This window comes from Corythoichthys intestinalis, chromosome 3 (assembly GCF_030265065.1).
Source record: "Corythoichthys intestinalis isolate RoL2023-P3 chromosome 3, ASM3026506v1, whole genome shotgun sequence".
NCBI classification, from domain to species: Eukaryota; Metazoa; Chordata; class Actinopteri; order Syngnathiformes; family Syngnathidae; genus Corythoichthys; species Corythoichthys intestinalis.
The window spans coordinates 49,271,400-49,294,432 of NC_080397.1; the positions used below are offsets into that span (position 1 = coordinate 49,271,400).

The window sequence follows — 23,033 nt, forward strand, 5'->3', positions numbered from 1 at the left end:
TACAGTCTCTACAGATTTTATTATTTATTATTTCATCTGAATCAGAAAAATCTTTATTGCCCAAGTATGTCAGACACAAACAAACAGAAAATTAATCTTTTCTGTTACAACCTGCACAAGGAACAAAAAGAAAAGACTGACACACAGGGCAGGACAGGGTTAAGAGCATTACAGGCTGTGATCTCTTGGATGAGAAAAGGGAAAAGAAGTGGGTGGAAAGGTAAAAAAAAAACAACAACAACAACAATTACAAAATTATGATCATGTGGTGGAAGAGGGTGGAGGCTCTGTGTGGGATGAGGAAAACACATCCGCACAAAAACAAAACAACAAAACATTACAACAAAACTCAAAGACCTACACTCTACAAGGGTGAGGTATAGTTTCGTTGATCTAGTTAATCTCAATCCATTGTGCTGTGCTTTCCCCCTAAATCTGCGTAACCAAATTGTTATTTTTCATATTAATCTAGAATCCTCCTTAAAGAAAAAAAAAACCCAAAAAAAACATAATCATTACATTTCATCTCAATCTATTTTTGTGTATCTTTCTTTCCACCTGTTTTTTTTTTTATTTTTTATTTATATTTTCTTAATTTACTTTTCGGCCACTCAAGAGTAGCGCTACTTCTAAATAATATTACTCAAGTAGTGAGTAATCTTGCGAGTAACTGCTTATAATGTCAGATTGTTCAAAATAATGGCATTTTTCTTTCTCAGTACAACTCCATCCGCACGAACTGTTATCATTATACTGTACTATAGGATATTACATGACCACATTAGGCCCAAAATTACACAGAAATCATGGAATTCAGGTGAGAAAAATGAAACATCACCCATCTAAAGAGCATGAGTGCCCTCTCGTGGAGAAAAAACATTGTCACCTCTGATTGGTATAATGGAGTCGAGGCAATTGCAACATCTCATTGGTGAAACAGACAGCCACTGCCGCATGTCTGGCGAAAATAAAGTCAATATGTAGAATAGAGAGGAAAAATGTAATGACTCTAGTGTAGCCCAAAGTAAGAGAAGTGTTTCTTCTTTGCAAATCTACTTAAGTAAAAGTGAAAAGTATTGCGTGGTAAAACTACTCCAAGAAGTACATTTTCTCAAAAGGTTACTCAAGTAAATGTAATGGAGTAAATGTAACCTGTTACCACTAGACATGTGCCGATTACCGGTTTCGAGGTATACCGTGGTATGAAAACATCATGGTTTGAAAACCACAAAAATGTTCCGTCATACCGTCCCTACGGTATTAGCTATTTCTTTATACGTATCCCAAAAATGCAGGGAGAAATCCCTCACTTGCAGCTGGAAGGCTCAACCCTTCCCCACCGGTTGTAGCTCAGTGTCAGTGAGTCAGCTGTGCTACACGATGGCTGGAAGAGGTGAAACTCCTGAACCCCCCCCCCCCCCCCCCCATCGAAGAAAACGAAATTGGTGGTATGGGAATACTTCGGCTACAGAAAAGTTACCGGCGGCTGCGGCTTAGAGGAGGAGGGCCAACCGACATGTAAAACATGTTTGCGGAGGGTGGCTGCCGAGGAGGCAATACCTCCAATATGATTTCACATTTATACAAAGTTAAAGGTTAGTAAACTCTCATGAACAATTCCCACCAGATACGAGAGTTAACTCCAGCGTGTTTAGTGTGTCTAGCGGTGGTAAAACGTGTTTTTTTTCTCCCTGGCAACGGTCTGTGTTGAGAAGCAGAGTGTGTGTATCGTGTAAACATGATAGACGTCATACACACGTGCTTTTTTATGGAAAATAATTCAATTATTTTTCTTCTGATGGTAATAATGTTGAGCTGTGGCTGTAGGCTCACCTACAGGACTGCAAGAAAGCCCGCCTATCTCATCAGACAATAGGACATGGTTCCAGTAAACCATGTGCTTTGTTGACATGTTTTCAACAAATTGTTTGCGGGCTTTCTTGTGTACCGTCTTCAGAAGAAGCTTCCTCCTGGGGTAAAAACCATGCACACCAATTTGATGTAGAGTGTGGCGTATGGTCTGAGGACTAACAGGCTGACCCCCCCACCTCTTCAGTCTCTGCAGCAATGCTGACAGCACTCCTGTAACGAGTCACATGACATTTTGGAAGGAAAATGATAAGCAGTACTCAATTTGGACATTTAGGGATGTACGTTTTTTCAAAGGGGTGTACTCACTTTTTTTGCCATCGGTTTAGATATTAATGGCTATATTTTGAGTTATTTTGAGGGGAAAATAAATTAACTCTATTATATAAGTTGCATACAGACTACTTTTCATTGTGTCAAAGTGTCATTTTGTCAGTGTTGTCCCATGAAAATATATACTTAAATATCTGCAGAAACGCGAGGGGTGTACTCACTTTTGTGATACACTGTATTTAGAATATTTCAGGTATTTAAAAAAAAAATTATTTTAACTTAACATTATACTTAGGTTCCAATTTGCTAATGTTTTGAAGAATAAAATCCTTTTCAATTATTTTTGTTCTGATGGTAAAAATGTTGAGCTCTGGCTGTGGGTTTACACTCACTTAAAGGATTGCATTTATTTTGATTTTATCTAAAATATTTCAGTTATTTTTTGTTATTTCTTAAATTTATTTTAACTTAATGTTCCAATTTGCTAATATGTTTTGAAAAATAAAAATCCTGTTCATTGGAAAAAAACTTAAAAAAATTTTTTTTTTTTACCCAGATATCTCAAAGTAACACATTTCAGAGCTGTAATTGCAATACAGTGATATTTTACTTAAGGGTATCATACTGTCAGAATCTAATACTGGCACATGCCAAGTTACTACCCACCAATCTCCGCCGAACCAAAATCGTTATACTGTATTCCCACTAAATTCATACATCTTTACTTCCCCCAGCTGTTTTTACCAGAATCAATACATTTGATTTTTTATCCATCTTGGTTTTAGTTTCCTCCTATTAAAAAGAAATAGCTATTTTATCTTAATTCATTGTTCAGTTTTTTGCTACCTTATGGAGGTAGATTTGTGTCTTTATTATTCAATCAAAAAAAAAAAAAAGTTGCTTCAATCAAATAAAGAGTTGCTTCAATGAAAATTTATATTTTCAATCGTAGAAAACGTCACTTCAATCAAAAAAAAAAGTGTTTGAATGCAAAAATAAATTTGAAACTCAAAAAAATATATTTGAAAACTATTTTTTTTTTTTTTTTTTTTAAATTGAAACACCATTTTTGATGGAAGCCATGTAATTTTGCGTTTGGACCACATTTTGGCTAGGACATTTGTGTCTTTATTATTCAATCAAAAAATAAGTTGCTTCAAACAAACAAAAAATATTTTTTCAAAAGAAAAATCACTTCAATCAAAAATTTTAAAAAATTCAATCGTAGAAAAAAAGGTTTGAATGTGAAAAAATATTTGAGATTCAGAAATTCGCATTTGAACACTTTATTTTTCATTCAAACTGTTATCTTTGATTGAAGCAATCCTTTTTGTGTTTGAGCCATATTAGGGGTAGGACATTTGTGTCTAAATCATTCAATCGCAATAAAAGTTGCTTTAATCTAAAAACTATTTTTAATTAAAGAAAAAAATCATTTGCAAAAATATAATTTTTTGAAAATATATTTTTTATTTGAAATATATATATTTTTTATTGAAGTGTCACTTTTTTTGAAAAGCAAAAAGTTTTAAACTTTTTTTTTTCAAAGTGGAAAATGTTTTGAACACACTTTTTTTTTTTGAAGTGGAAAAAGTTTTGAAGGCACTTTTTTTCGATTGAATCATTTTATCACAAAGATTCAACTTCAACGCTAGTTCCGGTGTGTTTGAGTGGCAGGCGACTACGCCAATGGCATAAAAGTATGAAGCAAGAATAATGGCCACCAGGGCTCCATCCGGCCATCGGAGTCTCCTGGAGTCCAAGCCGAATATAGACCCCATTCACATGACGTCACAACCACGCCTCCGCGCCATATTGTCCGTCAGCTCGTCGTGTTTACGCATTACCGCTACGTAAATTCCTCCTATTATGGCGTGTTTTTCTGCTCGTTAACATTAATAATCAAAATGGTGAAGGCGTGTGTGGCGGTCGGTTGCAGTAACAGAGTAGACGGAGAGACTTGAAGTTCTACCGTATTCCGAGAGACCCGGAGAGGAGAGCGAGATGGACTGCTGCAATTCGACGAGAAAACTGGGCACCAAACGATCACCACAGATTATGTAGTAGTCATTTTATATCTGGTAAGATGCATTTAATATATGTTTAGAGGGTTTTGGGCTGACAACAACAATTAAGATCATTGCGAGGCTAATCGCCGACAACATACAGTTTCAAATTCAAGATGCTTATTTCTTCCACCATCTTTATTTTTTTAATAATATTTAGCTGGTAACAAGTGAAAGAAGCTGGCCTCGTCTACGGATCATCAGTTAAACAGGGAGGGGTGTCCAAACTTTTTGCAAAGGGGGCCAGATTTGGTGTGGTAAAAATGTGGGGGGCTACCTTGGCTGATTTACGTAGAACAATATATTTAAACAAATTTTAGCACGCCCTTCTGTGTGTCTTGTTTGGTAATATCGCGTCACATCGAACTCTTTGAAAACAGCGACTGTCTCTTTGCAAATGAGGCAAACACAGCTGTTGCGTATTTTATTGAAGAAATAGTCCAATATCCACCTATCCTTGAAGCGTCGGCCATCGCAGTCAACTTTTTTTTTATTGATTGTCGCCATTTTAGAAAATTGGAAGTAAAGGGTCACACGGGGTAATGTTGCTTAGAGTGCTGCTCTTAAAGTTTTTCAAAGTTTCGTGAGAATAGGCTGAGTTTCTGTGGACAAGATAGTTGTAGATATCAGGGTAGCAGATGTCAGGCAGAGACGGCGAAGACAGCGGGTCGAAAAATATCGATTTAGGCTGAAGCTTTTCCACATAACGCCTTTTATGCAACGCATCCAATGAATTTACAGTGTCTGAAAGCACCGGGGCTTCCATGAATTGCACTATAAATTGCACGACAAATTGAAACCATTGAGAATACGGATAAACAATGACGGACAATATGGCGGCCGGATACAGCAACACGTCATTCTGTGACGTTGGTGAGTAGGGTCTATAGGGCACCTGTACGGGGGTGTGACATCAATCAATCCCAGAAAAAACTTGACTTAAATCCAAAAAAAAAAAAATTCAATCAAAGAAAAATAATTTTCAAATATATTTTTTTGAGTTTCAAATTTATTTTTGCATTCAAACACATTTTTTTGATTTAAGTGACGTTTTCTTTGGTTGAAAAAATATATTTCGATTGAGGCAACTTTTTTTTTGATCGAATAATAAAGACACAAATCTACCTCCATAGTGTGGGATTGAATAATAAAGACACAAATCTACCTCCATACTACTACTGTTTGACCAAAACTTTCATACACAATGCCGTACTTTTTTCCCCACCCATGTATCTCACAAAAATCGTTATATTTCATGTAATCCATCATATAAATCGGAAAACCAATGAAACGTCTGATGAGCTCGTGACACTTGACGCACCGTTTGACCCAGAATTCAACGCTCGCGAGAGCAAAACCGAGCGAGATTAACGTCCTGGGAGGACCTGGCGAGACAAAACAAAAGCCACACATCACAGAAACAAATTTCAACCACCGGGCGCCGGTCGCTTGTTATTTTTCATATTCCTTGATTGTCTCCCTTTCCCCCCGAATTTATATCTTTAATATATAGCTCAATCATGCCGAGTAGTACGTCTTTGCTGGAGGCCGACGATGGAGAATCGGAGGTCCCACCGCCGCCTCTTGTGCATGCTTTCGCCGGTATGGGCCTAGACGAGCACCTTGCTACTCAAAGCCAAAAGGCAGTCGAGCAAACGAACGAATGCCCAGCCTTGTACCACCACAACCAGTTCATCCCGGCGTCTCATTATAACATACTCGGTACGGTCCTTGACTTGAAGCCGCTGCAGCGTCGACCAACTTCGGTAGACGATGGGACAGCAACGCCCGAGGACGAAGACTTACAAGCTCCAACCACGTCGGGTAGCCCGTTGCTATCGCAGGCCCATCAATACATTCATCCTTCGGGGCCAAGCGGTTCCGTGATGCCGTCCGCTTTGGACCAAGTGGAAACGGTGTTACTGTACAACGGAGAAGATCGGGGGGACGACGTTGGCGTTTACTGCGGAGAGCCCGGCGGCGGGGGCTGCTTCGAGGCCGAGGCTTTGCTGCTGGCTCGCCGGAAAAGTGTAAACACAACCGAATGCGTGGAAGTGCCGAGCTCTGAGCACGTCGCGGAGATCGTGGGCCGACAGGGTGAGAATTTCTGGAAAAGTTGTGTGCTAAAACAGAATAATTTATTCAAATATTGTTTATATTGGGCAGTGTTGATGCGAGTCAAGTCGGCTAACTTTAAGCTAGCCATTTATCCCTGCATGGAGCACGTTGCAACATCTCTTATATATGTCTTTATTTGAGCTCAGGTTGTTTTCCATTTTATAAGTTAGGTTTCCGACACTGGAGTTTGTCTTGAGCATAATTTTTGAACAAGACACATCGTTTTCAGATGCTTTTTGACGTACAACATTAGCCCGAGTGCGGCTAGCCTAGCTTCGCTTCAATGTGGGTCAGCCATCCCAGCGCCACCCGATTTGAAAGAACCTCGATTAAAAGCTTTTGAAATTAAGTCATTCCACGAACGACACTCTCACGCGTGCTATTTTGTTCATCCCTGCTCGTGTGTGTCTTTTATTGATGTTTTTGAATCTATATTGCGTGTTTTCTTTCGTCTTCGAAGACCGCAAGTTGCTTTGCCACATCAGCCACAGTTGTACTTTTTCCGTCGGAATTTTTTCTTTGTGCGCAAAACTGTGATTTTTCCCCACGTTCCATTCAACACGGAGTACACGTATTCTTAAAACATCTACCGTATTTATACGTTTGCCCCTCTTCGCTTTGTGGTGGGATTTGCCCATTAATAAAAGTCTTTGTTGGAGCCCCTGATGTTGGGGGAGGGCGCGCACTGTTAACACAACAACAGGAAATGGCTGGACTCAACCATAGCATTAAAGGAATATTTAATCTACTAGAGATGGCATTAGTGGTTGAGAGCTTTATCTTGCATTATGGCTCATTAACATTACGGAAAGAAGGGAAGGAGTCACTGTATAAGTTTATCTGAGTGCTCCTCAAACTTTGATCGCAGACATCAACAGTGTTTTTTTGTTAAAGAACTTTTGAAATTAGGAAACTTAAATTGGCACCGATAATTAATTTATTTCATTCTTTTACTGCCTTTGACCATAAGCGGAGTTTCTTTTTAGGCGGGGGCGGGGATAAAAATGTCGATGACCCTGAAACGCAGTGTCACCAATAGAAATAACTTACAAGATACATGCTCGGATAGTAGCTTAGCCTATGCTCGTACATGCAGATATCCCGGCTGTGTGTGTGTGTGTGTGTGTGCGCGCGTTTTTCTGTCTTACCTATTTGAGAAGTAGACGCCGTATCCGTTTTGACTGAATATTCAGTGAGGAACACGTTAAAAATGAGCGTTTTTTTTTTTTTTTTGCTTTTGTTTTTGGGTCATTATCAATATAAAGTGCCTTTTGGTGTCCTCATCAGAAACACCCAGTTATCATGAAAATGTATACAAATAATTAAAATCTTATGTCTTATTATGGGAGAACAAAGATTTTCACACATATCTGGACAACAATATGTCTCTTAAAATCTGTTTCCTTTATTTTATGTGTACGTTTTCCATTTGATATACTCCATTTTGGCATGTCCCACACACTGCACTGCTAACTTCAGTGTGTGTAATAAATGGTTAAATGATAAAAAATGAAACGGTTTTACATATTAACTTATTGCCACAGCAAGTTATTTGATAGAATTGGTCATTTTGACCATGCATATCCTTACTTTCATGAAAATATTTAACATTTTCCCCAAAAAATACAATGTCCCTGAAAAAATTGTTCTCCCTGTCATTTAGGGAAAACTGCCTCTTTAGAAAACCTGCTGATTTTTTCAGTGATGTCACAAGACCAATTTTGTCTTCCTTTATCGGTGACTAAAACAGAGGCTAGTTGCTGAGTATGTATTTACACTTATGTTTCGCAATTTTTGTCATATTAGGTGTGTAGTCAGATGTTGTCAAGCTTAACCTGTCCACTCTGTCGTTATAAAATATCAATTATTATAAAAACATTTAATATATTTGAAAGCTGTACGTAAATACGTCCACAGTCTGCTTGCTAATTTAACCATTTTGCGCACTGAAGGTCCACCATGTGGTTAATAAATTCCAATATTAGACAAAAATCTCCACCCTGTCATTGTCCTCCCTGTCAGCAAAGCTTCCATGACAGGGTGGACAGGGTTCTTAAAAGTTTAAGCCACATACTGATAATGTCAACGTGCTAATATGATAAGAGTTATTACGTACATTTTATAATGGGTCATGCTAGACATGGTAAAAATGGATCAGAGCAGCACTACAGAAAGCCTAGTTTGATTGGGCAAGGCAGATTTACTCCCCATTAAATTGGTTAAGTTACACTTTTTGTGTTGAAATTTTCAAGGTACGAGATCAAAAGGAGCTAACAGTAAGGAGATAATCAGGAAAGTCGTGGTGCTGACACTGAAAGAAGAAGAAAATATCTGGAAAAAGAAATGGCTTCCAAATGACCCTCCGAAAGACATGATCCCTTGTCAGCCTGGGCCCACCTCGATCCAGTTTTGAAGGTAGTGAGAGAACGACACCTACACGTCACAATAATTTTATCAGTTATGGGCCTGCTATGCGGTATCGACAAAGGACATATAACTTCCCTCTCAGCAAAGCCCTACTAGTATGGATTCAACGAAATGACATGGAATTACTTTGCGGCAAGTCATTATGACAAGCTGAAAACCCTTGACACATCTGTCGAGTTGCTCTTCATCTCAGAAAAGGATATTGTATCCAAAAGTGAAGTAACTGCAATAGCTGCCATAAAGGACACCATGAGAATCCACCAAGCATTTAAGAGGTCACTCCTGCTGATTCATCTAACGAGTCCCCATCATGTGGAAAGACATCAGAAAATACTTGGAGACCAAATATGATTGCGGTAAAACACATTGGAAAATGGTGTGTCGTTAATAATGACAATGAAGCATATTCAGATGTCATCAGAGAGGTCTAAGGGCACAGTGTGAAAGTTCAGTGCATGCACCGCCATGGCATAAACAAGTTCTATTGGCCAAGTACCTGGGATGACATTTGTTGGTACCATGACTGGCAGGTACTTTGCCGAATACCAGAACCACAGGGTGTGAACAAGCGCTCTGTACAGATTGAACCATCTTGAGCCATGCCTCTGCAGAAATAAAATTTGTTTATAGATGTGCCTCATTGGTGTTCAGTTATGTTCATTTGTTTCTCTTCAGGTCAATCATTATTCAGCAATTTACCATCTCATTGTACAGTTCAATGTTTGGCTGATTCAGCAGAATCATCCATGGAGTTAAGTTGTAGAATGCCACAATTATGGCTCATTTTGGTGTTTTGGTAGGTTCTGGTAGTTCCATCTGAAGGGGATAGGACCTCTGGTATATATATTTACATTTAAATTATTTGATTCATTCAACGATCTTTCACAATTTGTCCACTCTGTCATGCTAGGTCAACCCTGTCAGTTTACTGTCCACTCTGTTATTTTTTATATTCTAGGAAAATAATGCATTTTTTTTCACAAGTTAGCAAACTTTTTGTGCGATTTCTGCATGAACAAGTAAGGGCCTTATAGTATCAGCTGAAAATTTGACTACATATCTTTGTTGACAGATTTTATTAAGAAAAGAATGTAGAATTTTTGCTGATTTTCAGGAAAATCAAATAATTTCCCCTAATTTAATTATTATCCAAATACTTTTCCAATTAAACAAAACGTAGGCTGTAGATAAGGACAAAAAACCTTCCTGAAAATATACATTTTATAATCACTATGCAATTAGAATATATTTATTCTGCTTTGAATTTGTCCATGACAGAGTTGACATAATTTGCTGTTTACGTGTACTTTGTCTGCTTGTAGTTATTATTAAAAAAGTGTGGGAGCTTGACCGACGTGCATTCCTAACAGTACAACAGGTAATTGATACTATAAATGTGAAGTTGAATGGAAAATCTCAGCTTTTTTTTTTTTGGGCAACTTGGAAGTTCTCAAAGGCACCGTATATTGATAATGACCCTTTTGTTTTTGTTTCCCATCATTTTTAGGGTTAACGTCTTTAGTGGAGCAAACTGAAACTCTGCTCACCATTTTGGCGGTGCTCTCCGGCGTTTCCTGTTCCACGTCTTCAGTCCTTGGTTCTCGATCAGTAGTTGTTGCTTTTGAAAGCTTATGTTTGGGAAAAAAAAAACATCCATCTTCCCTCTTCTGTTCTGTTTTTTTGGGGGGGGGCTAAGCAAAGCAAATGACTGTCTAGTAAGGTGCTAGTTGCATGATCTGTTTGAAAAATACTTTTGACCCAATATATATATATATATATATATATATATATATATATTGTTCATTTCATTCATTTTTGTTTTACTGCTTTACAACCTAAATAGACAACATTTTACCAGCAAAGTCTTAATTTTAAATTAATATATTGGGAAGCCAATTATATGCAATGGCGTTTTGGGCCACGGGGGGGGGGGCTATGCCCCCCGGCCTCCCCTTAATCTCCCTGTATGCCTTTGACGGCAATAGATGTCCAATCCATTTTGACTGGATGGATGGCCATTGCTGTCATTAGCATCACATGATCATATTATCATCCACTAAGAGCCCCATTCCCTCCGTCAAAGTGGCTAATAGGGGTGGCAACCTCTTGGTACCTCATGATACAAGACGGTTTGTGATACAAAGCTCACGATAACGATCTTGATACGGCGATAAGACGATTATCGATACTTTGGCCAGGAAATCATTCTCGAGTATTCTACAAAACAAGTAATAAACAAACAAAGAAGCTATTTTTAACCTTCTGCTATGAATTGGAATGAGTTTATCATTAGTAGACTTGAAATTCTTTTGAGCTCCAACAAATTGGGCGTTTATTACTGTAAATGGCAACCAATGAGCATAAACTTCACTATCAGTTAGTGAAACTGATCGTGAAGTGTATGCAATGAGTTTAATTTGGAGGCATTTCAAGCCATTTGTTGTTGATTTTTAGTCACTTACTGTTGATATTGGGGCTTTTATGGGTCACTTTCAGTTTATTTTGGGCTACAGAACAAGAAGTGACCCAATAATCTCCACAAATGAATAGGCAATGACTTAAACGCAACACAAAGTGACCTTTATATGCACTAAATTGATCAAAAAGTGACCTGTAAGCGATGCAACGATATACAGATTCCTGGCAGGAGCACATCGATAACCTTTTGCAATACAAAGTACCACGATATGTCACCATTTCAATATTTGGTCACACCCCTAGTGGCTTGTTAGTACCTCCGTGATGTTTGCCCCCCATCAGACGCTAATTTATAGAAAAATTCTGTCATTCGTGTGTGCTAGGTTTATGCTGAAAATTTTTTCGTCAGTGCTGCTATCATTTTTGAGGTATTATGTTTTATAGGTCAATCTGAGGTCACCCGCCCCCCATTTTGATTTAAAAAAATGGCTAAAAAACGTTTGAGCTACGTTTGTGCTGCTATTGTTTTTAAGATATTAATTTCGAGTGATAATGTCACACAGCCCCCATTTATTGCAAATGAACCTTTTAAGACCTGGGCCTATATTGTCCGAATTTGCATGCCTTTGATGTTGTATTTAATATTTTATAGAAAAAATTGTTTACAATGGCCTGCCTGGATCCTTTTTTTAAGGACTCCACAATCTTCATATACAAACTGTTGTTTTCTTCACTGACCAATCATAATCCACATTTTGGACCCAAAAAGCCAAAATTCTTCGTCAAAATTTGTAATGTTGAGGCCCCATTGACAACCAAACATGCTAAACCAAATGTTTAGAAGTGTGATATTTATTCAACTTATTAGGATCAACATTCAACAGAATAAAATGAGACCAAATAGTTTTATATTTGATAATTCAACAGGAACAGCAGGTCTGGTCATAATGGCAGTAAATGGTTAAATGCAAATCTTATTACTTATTAAATGAAATTGAGCTGTACTTAATAAGGTGTAGGGTGGGAAAAGTTGAAACCACTGTAATTATACACAATTAGAAAATTTTATACAGTGATTTTCCTCTTCATTAATAAATACCTTTTTCATTTCTTTCACTTAGGCTGTAAGATCAAAGCGCTTCGAGCCAAGACCAACACCTACATCAAGACGCCTGTAAGGGGCGAGAAGCCAATTTTTGTCGTGACTGGACGCAAGGAGGATGTATGTGTGGCCAAGCGGGAGATCCTGTCGGCCGCTGAGCACTTCTCCCTCATCCGGGCCTCCCGGAGCAAAGCGGGCTCTCTGTCGGTTGTGTCTGGGCCAGGGATCCCTGCTCTGCCTGGACAGACCACAATTCAGGTAACGGGTGTAGTCTGTAACACTTGTATTAGCTCTCATTTAAAAATCCAAAATTATTTGATGAGTTCTTCTTTAAGTATGGCTCTCTCTCTCCTAAATGCTATTTATTCATTTTTTCCCTTTCTCCCTGCAGGTGCGGGTGCCATATCGCGTTGTAGGGTTGGTTGTGGGTCCGAAAGGTACGTTCTTTTATATTACAAAGAATCTTGCTTAAAAAATGTCAAAAATAAAAAAAAACACTGAATCGGGACTAAATCTTCAAAACAATGTCAATTTTCAAACAAACCATGTTCCGTGTCTATCTTGTCAAGCTCTCAACTAAAGAAACAACTCAAAATAGAATCAGTGGTGGACAAACCCCCAAATGAAGGATCATAGTAATGATGAAAGGTAGAACCATAATCAAAGAAAAAAAACAACTTTACGGTAAATTTTAAAGGGCTGCTCTCTGGACAGCAAGACACATAATTTACCTCAAGATCTGAACCCTGCATCTTCTAGTCCGAATGCAGTTTAAATACATGTGGGGCAAATAAGTATTTAGTCAACCACCAATTGTGCAAGTTCTCCTACTTGAAAAGATTAGAGAGGCCTGTAATTGTCAACATGGGTAAACCTCAACCATGAAAGACAGAATGTGGGGGGGGGGAAAAACAGAAAATCATATTGTTTGATTTTTAAAGAATTTATTTCCAAATTAGAGTGGAAAATAAGTATTTGGTCACCTACAAACAAGCAAGATTTCTGGCTGTCAAAGAGGTCTAACTTCTTCTAACAAGGTCTAACTAGGCTCCACTCGTTACCTGTATTAATGGCACCTGTTTTAACTCATTATCGGTATAAAAGACACCTGTCCACCATCTCAGTCAGTCACACTCAAACTCCACTTTTCAATTCAATTTTCACACTACTTTCTGTAGGCGACAAAACTTCTGTCTTGCCAAAATTTGACCTTTATGTCTTCATTAAATGATAAATCTTTTTTCAGTGAAACAAATATATTTTTGTACATTCAACATCATTTTGGAGGGTCGTAGCTTTCATTTGAGCCATTTCTGAAACCAATTGAATAATTAAAAGTCACGTTATTAGCAATTGTTTCTACAAAATAGATAACCAACAAGACTTTTATCAGGGACTGTACAGCAGTGATTGTGTTAACAGTTGAATTACATGTGAGCTGATAGTTCAGGTTAGCTCTCCTGAGTCAGATCTAAGCTGTATAAATGAGCCTTTATTTTTGTTCAAGGGGCAACCATCAAGCGCATCCAGCAGCAGACTCACACCTACATCGTGACACCGAGTCGCGACAAGGAGCCAGTTTTTGAGGTGACGGGCATGCCTGAGAACGTGGACCACGCTCGCGAGGAAATAGAAGCACACATTGCACTGCGCACGGGCGCCTGCGGCGGCGGCGCTGAGGTACCCGGTGGCGACGATAATGACTTCCAGTTCAATGGCACAGACGTCAGTTTTGACAACATCGGCGAGGCCGGATGGCTCCGTGCGGGAGGCCTCCTCCCGGCCAACCCGGACACCGCACGGCGAACCAACGCTGGCGGCGGGATCCGCATGTCTTCCTCTTACCGCAACGACAGCTCCAGCTCGCTTGGCAGTGGCTCCAGCTCTAACGACTCCTTCTACGGAGGAGGCAGCACCAACCGCATGGCTGACTTCAGCCCCACTTGCTCATTCAACGCCAATTCCAACAATAACAATAATAACAACGACCCGGTCGCCACAAGCTTCTGGTTTGGTGACGGCCTGCCCCCGGTGGGCTCCGAGGAGGCTGTAGCGCCAGCTAGCTGGAACTCCTCTGCAGGATTCGAACCTCTGACCATCTCCACGAGTCAACTGTCTCACTCTGGTACGCCTCCGCACATCTGGAGCCCCTTCGTGGACCACCAAAGTCTTCAGGCCTTGGACGCACATCCTGTTCAGGTCGGTGCCATTTGGTGTTAAATAATGCTTGGTCACGTCTGTTGCGTTAACTAATAAGTCAAAAAATCTTACGGTAAATAAAAATTAAGTAATTTTTACGACTCTAATTTATTGTTAACTAATAAGTCAATTAATCGCACGGTAAATAAAAATTAAGTCAGTCATTTTTATGGCTCGATTTATCACTGGACGTGTGCTGCAGTGTGCACGTGCGTGTTACAACCTCCTGGTTTCTAGTGACACAACATGCTGCTATGTAAGGGGTCACTCATTGGCCCACGAGTATGTTTGTTCTACACTGTGTTCCAAATTATGATGCAAATTTGTTTTAAGACTATAAAAAGAAAATGTATTTGTTTTTCCCATTCATGAGTGGCATTGTGTCTCTCGTCCGTTGACAACTTAAATCTTTTCTAAATACTTCAAAATACTCATCTAAAATTAAAACCAGTGACATCAGCAACGAACAAATGCTAGGCAAGGACGCTACGATTCAGGTCAAACGCACCATAAAGATCTTAAATTTTATGTTAATGTCAATATTAAGGTGGTTTTCATAGGCTTAAACCACAATTTCATTAATTAACTTGAAATTCCTTTCTGTGGATTATTCTCCCGATTTCCCACTCTACGCCAACGTAGTCGTGCACAAATTTGCAACAGGAGCACCGATGTGATTTTCAAAATAAAGCGCGTAAAAGAACAATTTGACTTGATGTGCTATTCCAGACGACTTCTAGCAGTAGCACGTAAATAATGAGCTATATACAGTATATTAATTTAGAAGTATTGTTAAATTTTACAAATTATAAATTAGAATGTACAGTCATGTGAAAAAATTAGGACACCCCATGATATTTTCAGTTCTTTATTAAAAATGTTCAAATATCAATGTCTGATCTTGTTTTTCTTTATCTCTGGAAAACAAAGTGATTTAACTGCAGGCAAAGAACAAAGATTAACATTGTTTTACTAATGAAACCAAATATATATACAAAAATGCATATTCTAACTGAGGAAAAAGTTAGGACACCGTGCCACTTAATAGCTAGTGTTACCCCCTTTGGCTGAAATAACTTCAGTGAGACGCTTTTTGTAGCCATTTACCAGTCTTTGACATCGGTCTGAAGAAAGTTTGCCCCACTCCTCAACGCAGAATACTTTCAGCTGTGAGATGTTTGAGGGGTTTCTTACATGTACATCCCGTTTCAAGTCACCCCACAGCATCTAAACGGGATTAAGATCTGGGCTTTGACTTGGCCATTCCAGGACTCTCCTTTTCAGACAGTCCTTGGTGGATTTACTGGTATGTTTTGGGTCATTGTCATGTTGCAGGGTCCAGTTTCGCTTGAGCTTTAATTTTTGAACGGATGATCTCACATGTTCCTCAAGCACACACTGATACACGATAGAATTCATGGTGAATTATATGATGGTGAGCTGGCCAGGTTCTGCTGTAGCAAAGCATCCCCAAACCATGACACTTCCACCTTCATGGTTCACAGTTGGTATGGGGTTCTTTTCCTGGAATGCTGTATTGGGTTTACACCAAATAGCACAACTCTTTTTTTTTTTTTGTGTCCAGATAATTTAATTTTAGAATAATCTGTCCAAAGAACAATATTCCAGAAGTCCTGGTCTTTGTCTACATTCACTCTGGCAAACTTCAGTCTGGCCTTCATGTTGTCCTTGGAGAGCAAAGGTTTCCTCCTTGCACACCTCCCATGAAGGTTAGACTCGTGAAGTCTTTCTGATTGTAGAGGCATGCACTTTCACAACAACAGTAGCAAGGGCCTGCTGTAGGTCCCGTGATGACATTTTAGGGTTTTTGGAGACTCTTGCGGTCTGCTTTTGGGGTGCACTTGCTTGGATGGTCAGACCTGGGCATGTTGGCTGTTGTTCTGAATGTCCTCCACTTGTAGACTATTTTCCGAACAGTGGAATGACTGATTTTATATTCTTTTGAGATCTTTTAAAATCCCTTACCAGACTCATAAGCATCTACAATCTTCTTTCTGAAGGCCTCAGACAGCTCCTTTCATCTCACCATGGTGTTTTCTCTCACTTCAACAGTTAAGGGGCACACCAAACGTGAGGTTTGAATAAGGCAAGCCTCCTTTAAAACACTGGGTAATGATGTTCTAATCACGTGCACCCGATGTGATACACCTTTGTGTGAATTTTGCCATTTTAAGTGGGATTGAATGTATAGAAACTAGGGCTGTAGCTATCAAATATTTTAGTAATCGACTGAAATTTCTATCGATTAATCGAGTAATCGGATAAAACATTTTTTTTAGGTAAAGAGCAATTATAAATATACATGAGAAAAAAAGACATTTAATCCAATATTGAACCATTTTCAGTCTATCAATGTCTTTATTTTCAATGTACATTGTTGAAAATAGCCAACAATTGCATCTCAGATGTGACTAGAAAAAAAATTCACTGCTTTCACTCAAAATTCTAGATTTTATTAAAAAAAAAAAACTTTTTCTGACCAAAAAATGTAATTACGCTTGATAAGACACATCACTTGAAAGCTACGTGTTTTTCCCCACGTTTCAATTTAATTTTCATTTGTGTCAAGCTAATTTTAAGTTCTAGTTAAGTTTTAAGTTAGTCTAAACTGTAAGTCCTGATAGGATTTTGAGTTTTTGCAGTGTTCAAAATAAATGTATGATACATGCTGTATTGGAGCACATTAGGGACCAGTGCTGCTTGGTGTTTTATTCAGCAATGACTACTGAGCTAAAACTGACAGTTAGCTTTATTATGTTTTAATTTTACACCCTAATCACTCTACAGCGCTGTGTTTTTACAAATTAAATAAAGCCTGTATGTAAGACACGTTAGCCACGCATCGACAGTGCTCATAATCAATAGAAACCTAGCCACCCGAAGGGCTAACGTTACGTGAGCGAGTGACAGTAACGTTATATTTATTAGCGATGAGAAGTCTACTGCTTAAAGATGGCGGCTGTTTACTAACGCTGCCCAGACGCGGTTGAGTCTGTCATTTCGCATCTAGTCCTAAATGAATGCGATATCTATGAGACGCATCGGACACTACCTGCTAACACACTAGCATCATGCGGGCGTAGTTTTTAGCAACTTCGGCGTAGTTTGTAGCGGCTGTCGGCTGCAGTTATTTATTTATTTATTTATTTTTTATTGCTTCCTTCTCTACGCACATGACGTCAGCGCGTTGTCCCGCATTAAAAGTAGTCCGGGCAAAACGTGATACTTAGAGCTGGCAAAATTAAACGATTCCTCGAGGTGAATAAAATTACTCGGATCAATTTTTAAACTCGAGTTGCTCGAGTATTCGTTTCAGCTCTAATAGAAACACGCAGGTTTCCATAGGGTGTCCTAATTTTTTTCACATGACTATGCAAAATATAAATTAGAATGTATCTTTAAATCTGAAAAAAAAAAAATCTCATTTGCAAGGCGTGGCGGGTTTTATTATGTACATACATGACTGGAATCACATTTTAAAATATGTTGGGTGTTTTGGCTCAGTCAAAAAGGTCCCCCACCCCTGACTTAAACCCATGACTAGCTTTAGATTCTGCCTTTTTTAACTTTTTTTCATACATACTAGTCCTTCTAAAAAAAATAAGCATATTGTGATAAAGTTCATTATTTTCTGTAATGTACTGATAAAGATTAGACTTATTATAATTTATTTTAGATTCATTACACACAACAGAAGTAGTTCAAGCCTTTTATTGTTTTAATATTGATGATTTTGGCAAAAAAAAGTCAAGAAAGAACAAAAATTAGCATAAAATCTAAAAAAAAAATTAGCATAGTTCATCCGACCAATGCAAAACAGTGTTTTTTAATACAAAAAAAGTCATCCTTCAATTAATTATATCAACTATGCACTCAATACTTGGTCGGGAATCCTTTTTCAGAAATGACTGCTTCAATGCAGCGAGGCATGGAGGCAATCAGTCTGTGGCACTGCCGAGGTGTTATGGAGGCCCAGGATGCTTCGATAGCGGCTTTAAGCTCATCCACAGTGTTGGGTCTGGTGTCTCTCAACTTCCTCTTCACAATATCCCACAGATTCTCTATAGGGTTCAGGTCAGGTCAGGTGAGTTGGCAGGCCAATTGAGCACAGTAATGCCATGGTTAATAAACCATTTACCAGTGGTTTTGGCACTTTGAGCAGGTGCCAGGTCGGGCTGAAAAATGAAATCTTCATCTCCATAAAGCTTTTTGGCAGATGGAAGCATAAAGTGCTCCAAAATCTCCTGATAGCTAGCTGCATTGACCCTGTCCTTGATAAAACACAGTAGACCAACACCAGCAGCTGACATGGCACCCCAGACTATCACCGACTGTGAATACTTGACACAGGACTTCAGGCATTTTGGCATTTCCTTCACCCCAGTCTTCCTCCAAACTCTGGCACCTTGATTTCCGAATGACATGCAAAATTTTCTTTCATCTGAAAAAAGTACTTTGGACCACTGAGCAACAGTCCAGTGCTGCTTCTCTGTAGCCCAGGTCAGGCGCTTCTGCCGCTGTTTCAGGTTCAAAAGTGGCTTGACCTGGGGAATGCGGCACCTGTAGCCCATTTCCACCACACGCCTGTGCACGGTGGCTCTGGATGGTTCTACTCCAGACTCAGTCCACTGTTTCTGCAGGTCCCTCAAGGTCTGGAATCGGCCCTTCTCCACAATCTTTCTCAGGGTGCGGTCACCTCTTCCGGTTGTGCAGTGTTTCCTGCCACACTTTTTCTTTCCCACAGACTTACCACTGAGGTGCCTTGATACAGCACTCTGGGAACAGCCTATTCACTCAGAGATTTCTTTCTGTGTCTTGGGCTCTTGCTTGAGGGTGTCAATGAGGGCCTTCTGGACAGCAGTTAGGTCGGCAGTCTTGCCCATGATTGCGGTTTTGAGTAATGAACCAGGCTGGGAGTTTTTAAAAGCCTCAGGAATCTTTCAGCGGGGTTTTGAGTTAATTCGTTGATTCAGATGATAAGGTTAGTAGCTTCTTTAGAGTACCTTTTCATGATATGCAATTTTTTTTTAGATTGGGATTTTTGTTTTTTCTTGACTTTGTTGCCAAAATCATCAATATTAAAACAATAAAAGGCTTGAACTCTACTTCAGTTGTGTGTAATGAATCTAAAATATTCGAAAGTCTAATGTTTATCAGTAGGGTTGTTCCGATCATGTTTTTTTGCTCCTGATCCGATCCCGATCGTTTTAGTTTGCGTGTCTGCCGATCCCGATATTTCCCGATCCGATTGCTTTTTTTTTGCTCCCGATTCAATTCCAATCATTCCCGATCATATACATTTTGGCAATGCATTAAGAAAAAAATGAATAAAGCTCTGACAAATATATACATTCAACTTACAGTACATAAGTACTGTATTTGTTTATTATGACAATAAATCCTCAAGATGGCATTTACATTATTAACATTCTTTCTGTGAGAGGGATCCACAGATCGAAAGACTTGTGACTTTGTATATTGTGACTAAATATTGCCATCTAGTGTATTTGTTGAGCTTTCAGTAAATGATACTGCAGCCATGCCCCAATGCATGACGGGAAGTGGAACCATGATTGGAAGTGGAACCATGACTGTGTGTTGTGCGACCAGTGGATGTATCTTCTCTGCTTTGGGAAATAACTTAAAGAGCATACGACACGAGAAAAAAAGTCTTAAATGGCATTATTATGTGAATTAGAATCATATTTTGAGACGATTCGACTATATACAACAATTTAGCAAAGCACAGATGACGAGAAATTAGCCTTTTAATCTGCCAGTTAGCCACGCCTACCATTATAGGGCTTTAGCGTCCCCAACAGGTGGATGACGTCAGCGGTAGACTGGTCTCATTGATTTTACTATTCAGCCCATTGAGGGGGAATTATTCAGAACGAGGAAAACGCGACGAAGAAAGCCGCCAAATGTCATTGTTTCAGTCTCTCTACTCCAATATTTTTACAGGATATTCTTTTTATCCAAGTATTTTTCCCCAATAGCTATATAAATGGCTTGAGAAGGACCAGTCAGCCCGTCGAGGGGGAACTATTCACACTGAGGAAAACGCGACGAAGAGAGCGGCAAAATGTCATTGTTTCTGTCTCTTTACTTCAATATTTTTACAGGATATTCTTTTTATCCAAGTATTTTCCCCAATTGCTAAATAAATGGCATAGTCATGACAAATAACAGTCTTGTGCTGAATGGAATATGAAATAATAAAAATGCATTTATTCAGGACAACATGGCAAAATTACTCCATAATGGTCAAAACTGTCGACTTCACCTTTACTGTCGCACCTCCCGAACGATATTTTATGACACCTAAATCGGACATATGTCATTTCCCTTCCCCGGCTTCGGAGAATGTAAACAAACCAGAAGGCCTGACAGCTAGCCGACATGCTAACCCGAACCGAGTGATGTTTCAAAGTCTTCAAAGCGGAAAATCACACATAACTATCCTGGATTATTTGACATGACGACCCGGTTGTCTATTGTCGTCGCGGATCGGCAAACCGCCCGGCGGAGAGCAATTTACAGTTCGTTCCCCGGAGGAGGGTGGCTGGAGTTGTTGTGCAGCTAACGGGCTGCTGCTAATGACCATTAGGACAGCTTTTTACATGCCTATCAATGATCAAACGTAAGTAGTCCTTCATTTAAAGGAAGTTTGTAGTGTTTACTTTGTAATCGCTGTATTCGTATTTGACATAATACAGAACAAGATGTTTACTCACTTCCTCGTAAGTCCAATGGTCCCACAGTAAATATCCACGGTGAATGGGAACCTTTTGAAACTCCAAAAAGGCGCATACGCCTCTCCCTCATACAGAATGATTTTTCTGCAGCTGTTTGGCTGGCGTGATGCGAAAAATAAACGTATTAATCCGCAAAATCAGCTGAATCATTCGTCCCCATACACAACAGTACGCTGTATAGTGAAGAGGACGTCTTCTACCGTACACGTCACAGCGCCCTCCTCCTCAATGCAAGACCGAAGCCGGAAGTCACTCATTTTCCTGGCGCGGGATTCAAAAAACTAAATAAATATAGCAATTGCCTCCACACACATCCAAGCGGTCCATATCATTCAGGAGCATAAAATACCGCGTGTATTATGAAATAAACATGCTTTTTCGTGTCACAGGCACTTTAAGGTGTTAAGACAAAGATCAATTGCCACCTTTCTTCCCCACATTGCTTCCCGCGATAATTCTGATCGTTGAGAGAGGGGTTGTAAGGTTTTAGCCAATTTAAAAAAGGGTTCAAAGGCTGCCAAAATTCTCTCTACTCATTTAACGTTGCCTTTTACTTCTTTGTATACGTAATACGGTGCCATTATAGATTGAACGCGACAATGTGTGAGTGGGTAGGGCAGCGCATGCGTTAATTGCGTTAAATATTTTAATGTTATTACCGCCGTTGATGCGATAAATTTGACAGTCCCACTTTAAGCCAAAACTAAAGACTCTGGATGAGTGTAAGACATTTTGTCTGTGACGCTAAATACCATTAGTAAACGATTTAATTACAAAAAAAAAAATATATAATATATATATATATATATATATATATATATATATATATATATATATATTAAAAAAGGCATTTCCGATATTTTTTTGCCGATTCCGATACTTTGAAAATGATGTGATCGGTCCCGATTGATCGGGACATCTCTATTTATCAGTACATTACAGAAAATAATGAACTTTATCACAATATACTAGTTTTTTTTAGAAGGACCAGTATATTGTCATCAATGGGACAAATCAGCATCCATGTTACTGCTGGGTCTCCCCCCCAAAAATTCCATGTTAACGTAATATGTAAGCAGTATACTGGTTGATGTCAAAACAGATGGAGAATAAAATATAGATTCATATACTTTTATGCATTTATTCTGAAAGTATTCATTGGTATTTGCAGACAAGTCAGCCTGGAACGCCCCGCCTCTCACCCACCTTTCCAGGGGCAGCAGACACCTTTGAGCAGCCCCAAGCGCTGCACGCGCGGCTCGTCCCCTTTGCCGCTCACCGCCCACCATCTTACTGCTCGCCCTTCTCTTCCTCCGGCGACAGCTCGTCCTCATCGCCGCCTGAGCCCTCTCTCACCTACGGGGCAGGAGCGGCGCCCCGCCCCGAGGCTTGCATCCGCTGCGCCGACGGCCGGGCCGTGGCCGCCCTGGTCCCTTGCGGCCACAACCTCTTCTGTCCGGAATGCGCCGCCCAGATTTGCCGGGGCCCCGACGCTGCCTGCCCTGTGTGCCTGTCGCCTGTGACCCGGGCCCTCCGACTGCGCAATGTCTAACCGGCAGACGTCCCGATTCCTCAAATGTAGCAACCTGAAAATGTTTGAAATTTTTCAGCCACCCTTTTTGTTGGAATTCGCAGCCGTCTCTCGCGAGCGCCGTCGGCCGGAGGGGTGCGCAATTGATGTTTACAAAGGGCCCTGATGGTATTAACCAGTGGTATTACACATTCACGCATTACATACCAAAGCGGCATGAAAAACCCCGCCCTTTTTTTTTTTTTTTTTTT

General features: G+C 39.6%; 1 protein-coding gene across 1 annotated transcript; it reads left to right on the plus strand.

The window, feature by feature from the left end:
- The first annotated feature begins 5,545 nt into the window (after positions 1–5,545).
- On the plus strand, positions 5,546–23,033 carry LOC130913160 (RNA-binding protein MEX3B-like). Its single transcript, XM_057831524.1, has 5 exons — positions 5,546–6,305; positions 12,293–12,531; positions 12,665–12,710; positions 13,781–14,472; positions 22,423–23,033. Exons 1-5 carry the CDS (start codon positions 5,729–5,731, stop codon positions 22,801–22,803), a joined length of 1,935 nt encoding a protein of 644 aa, XP_057687507.1. The 5' UTR covers positions 5,546–5,728; the 3' UTR covers positions 22,804–23,033.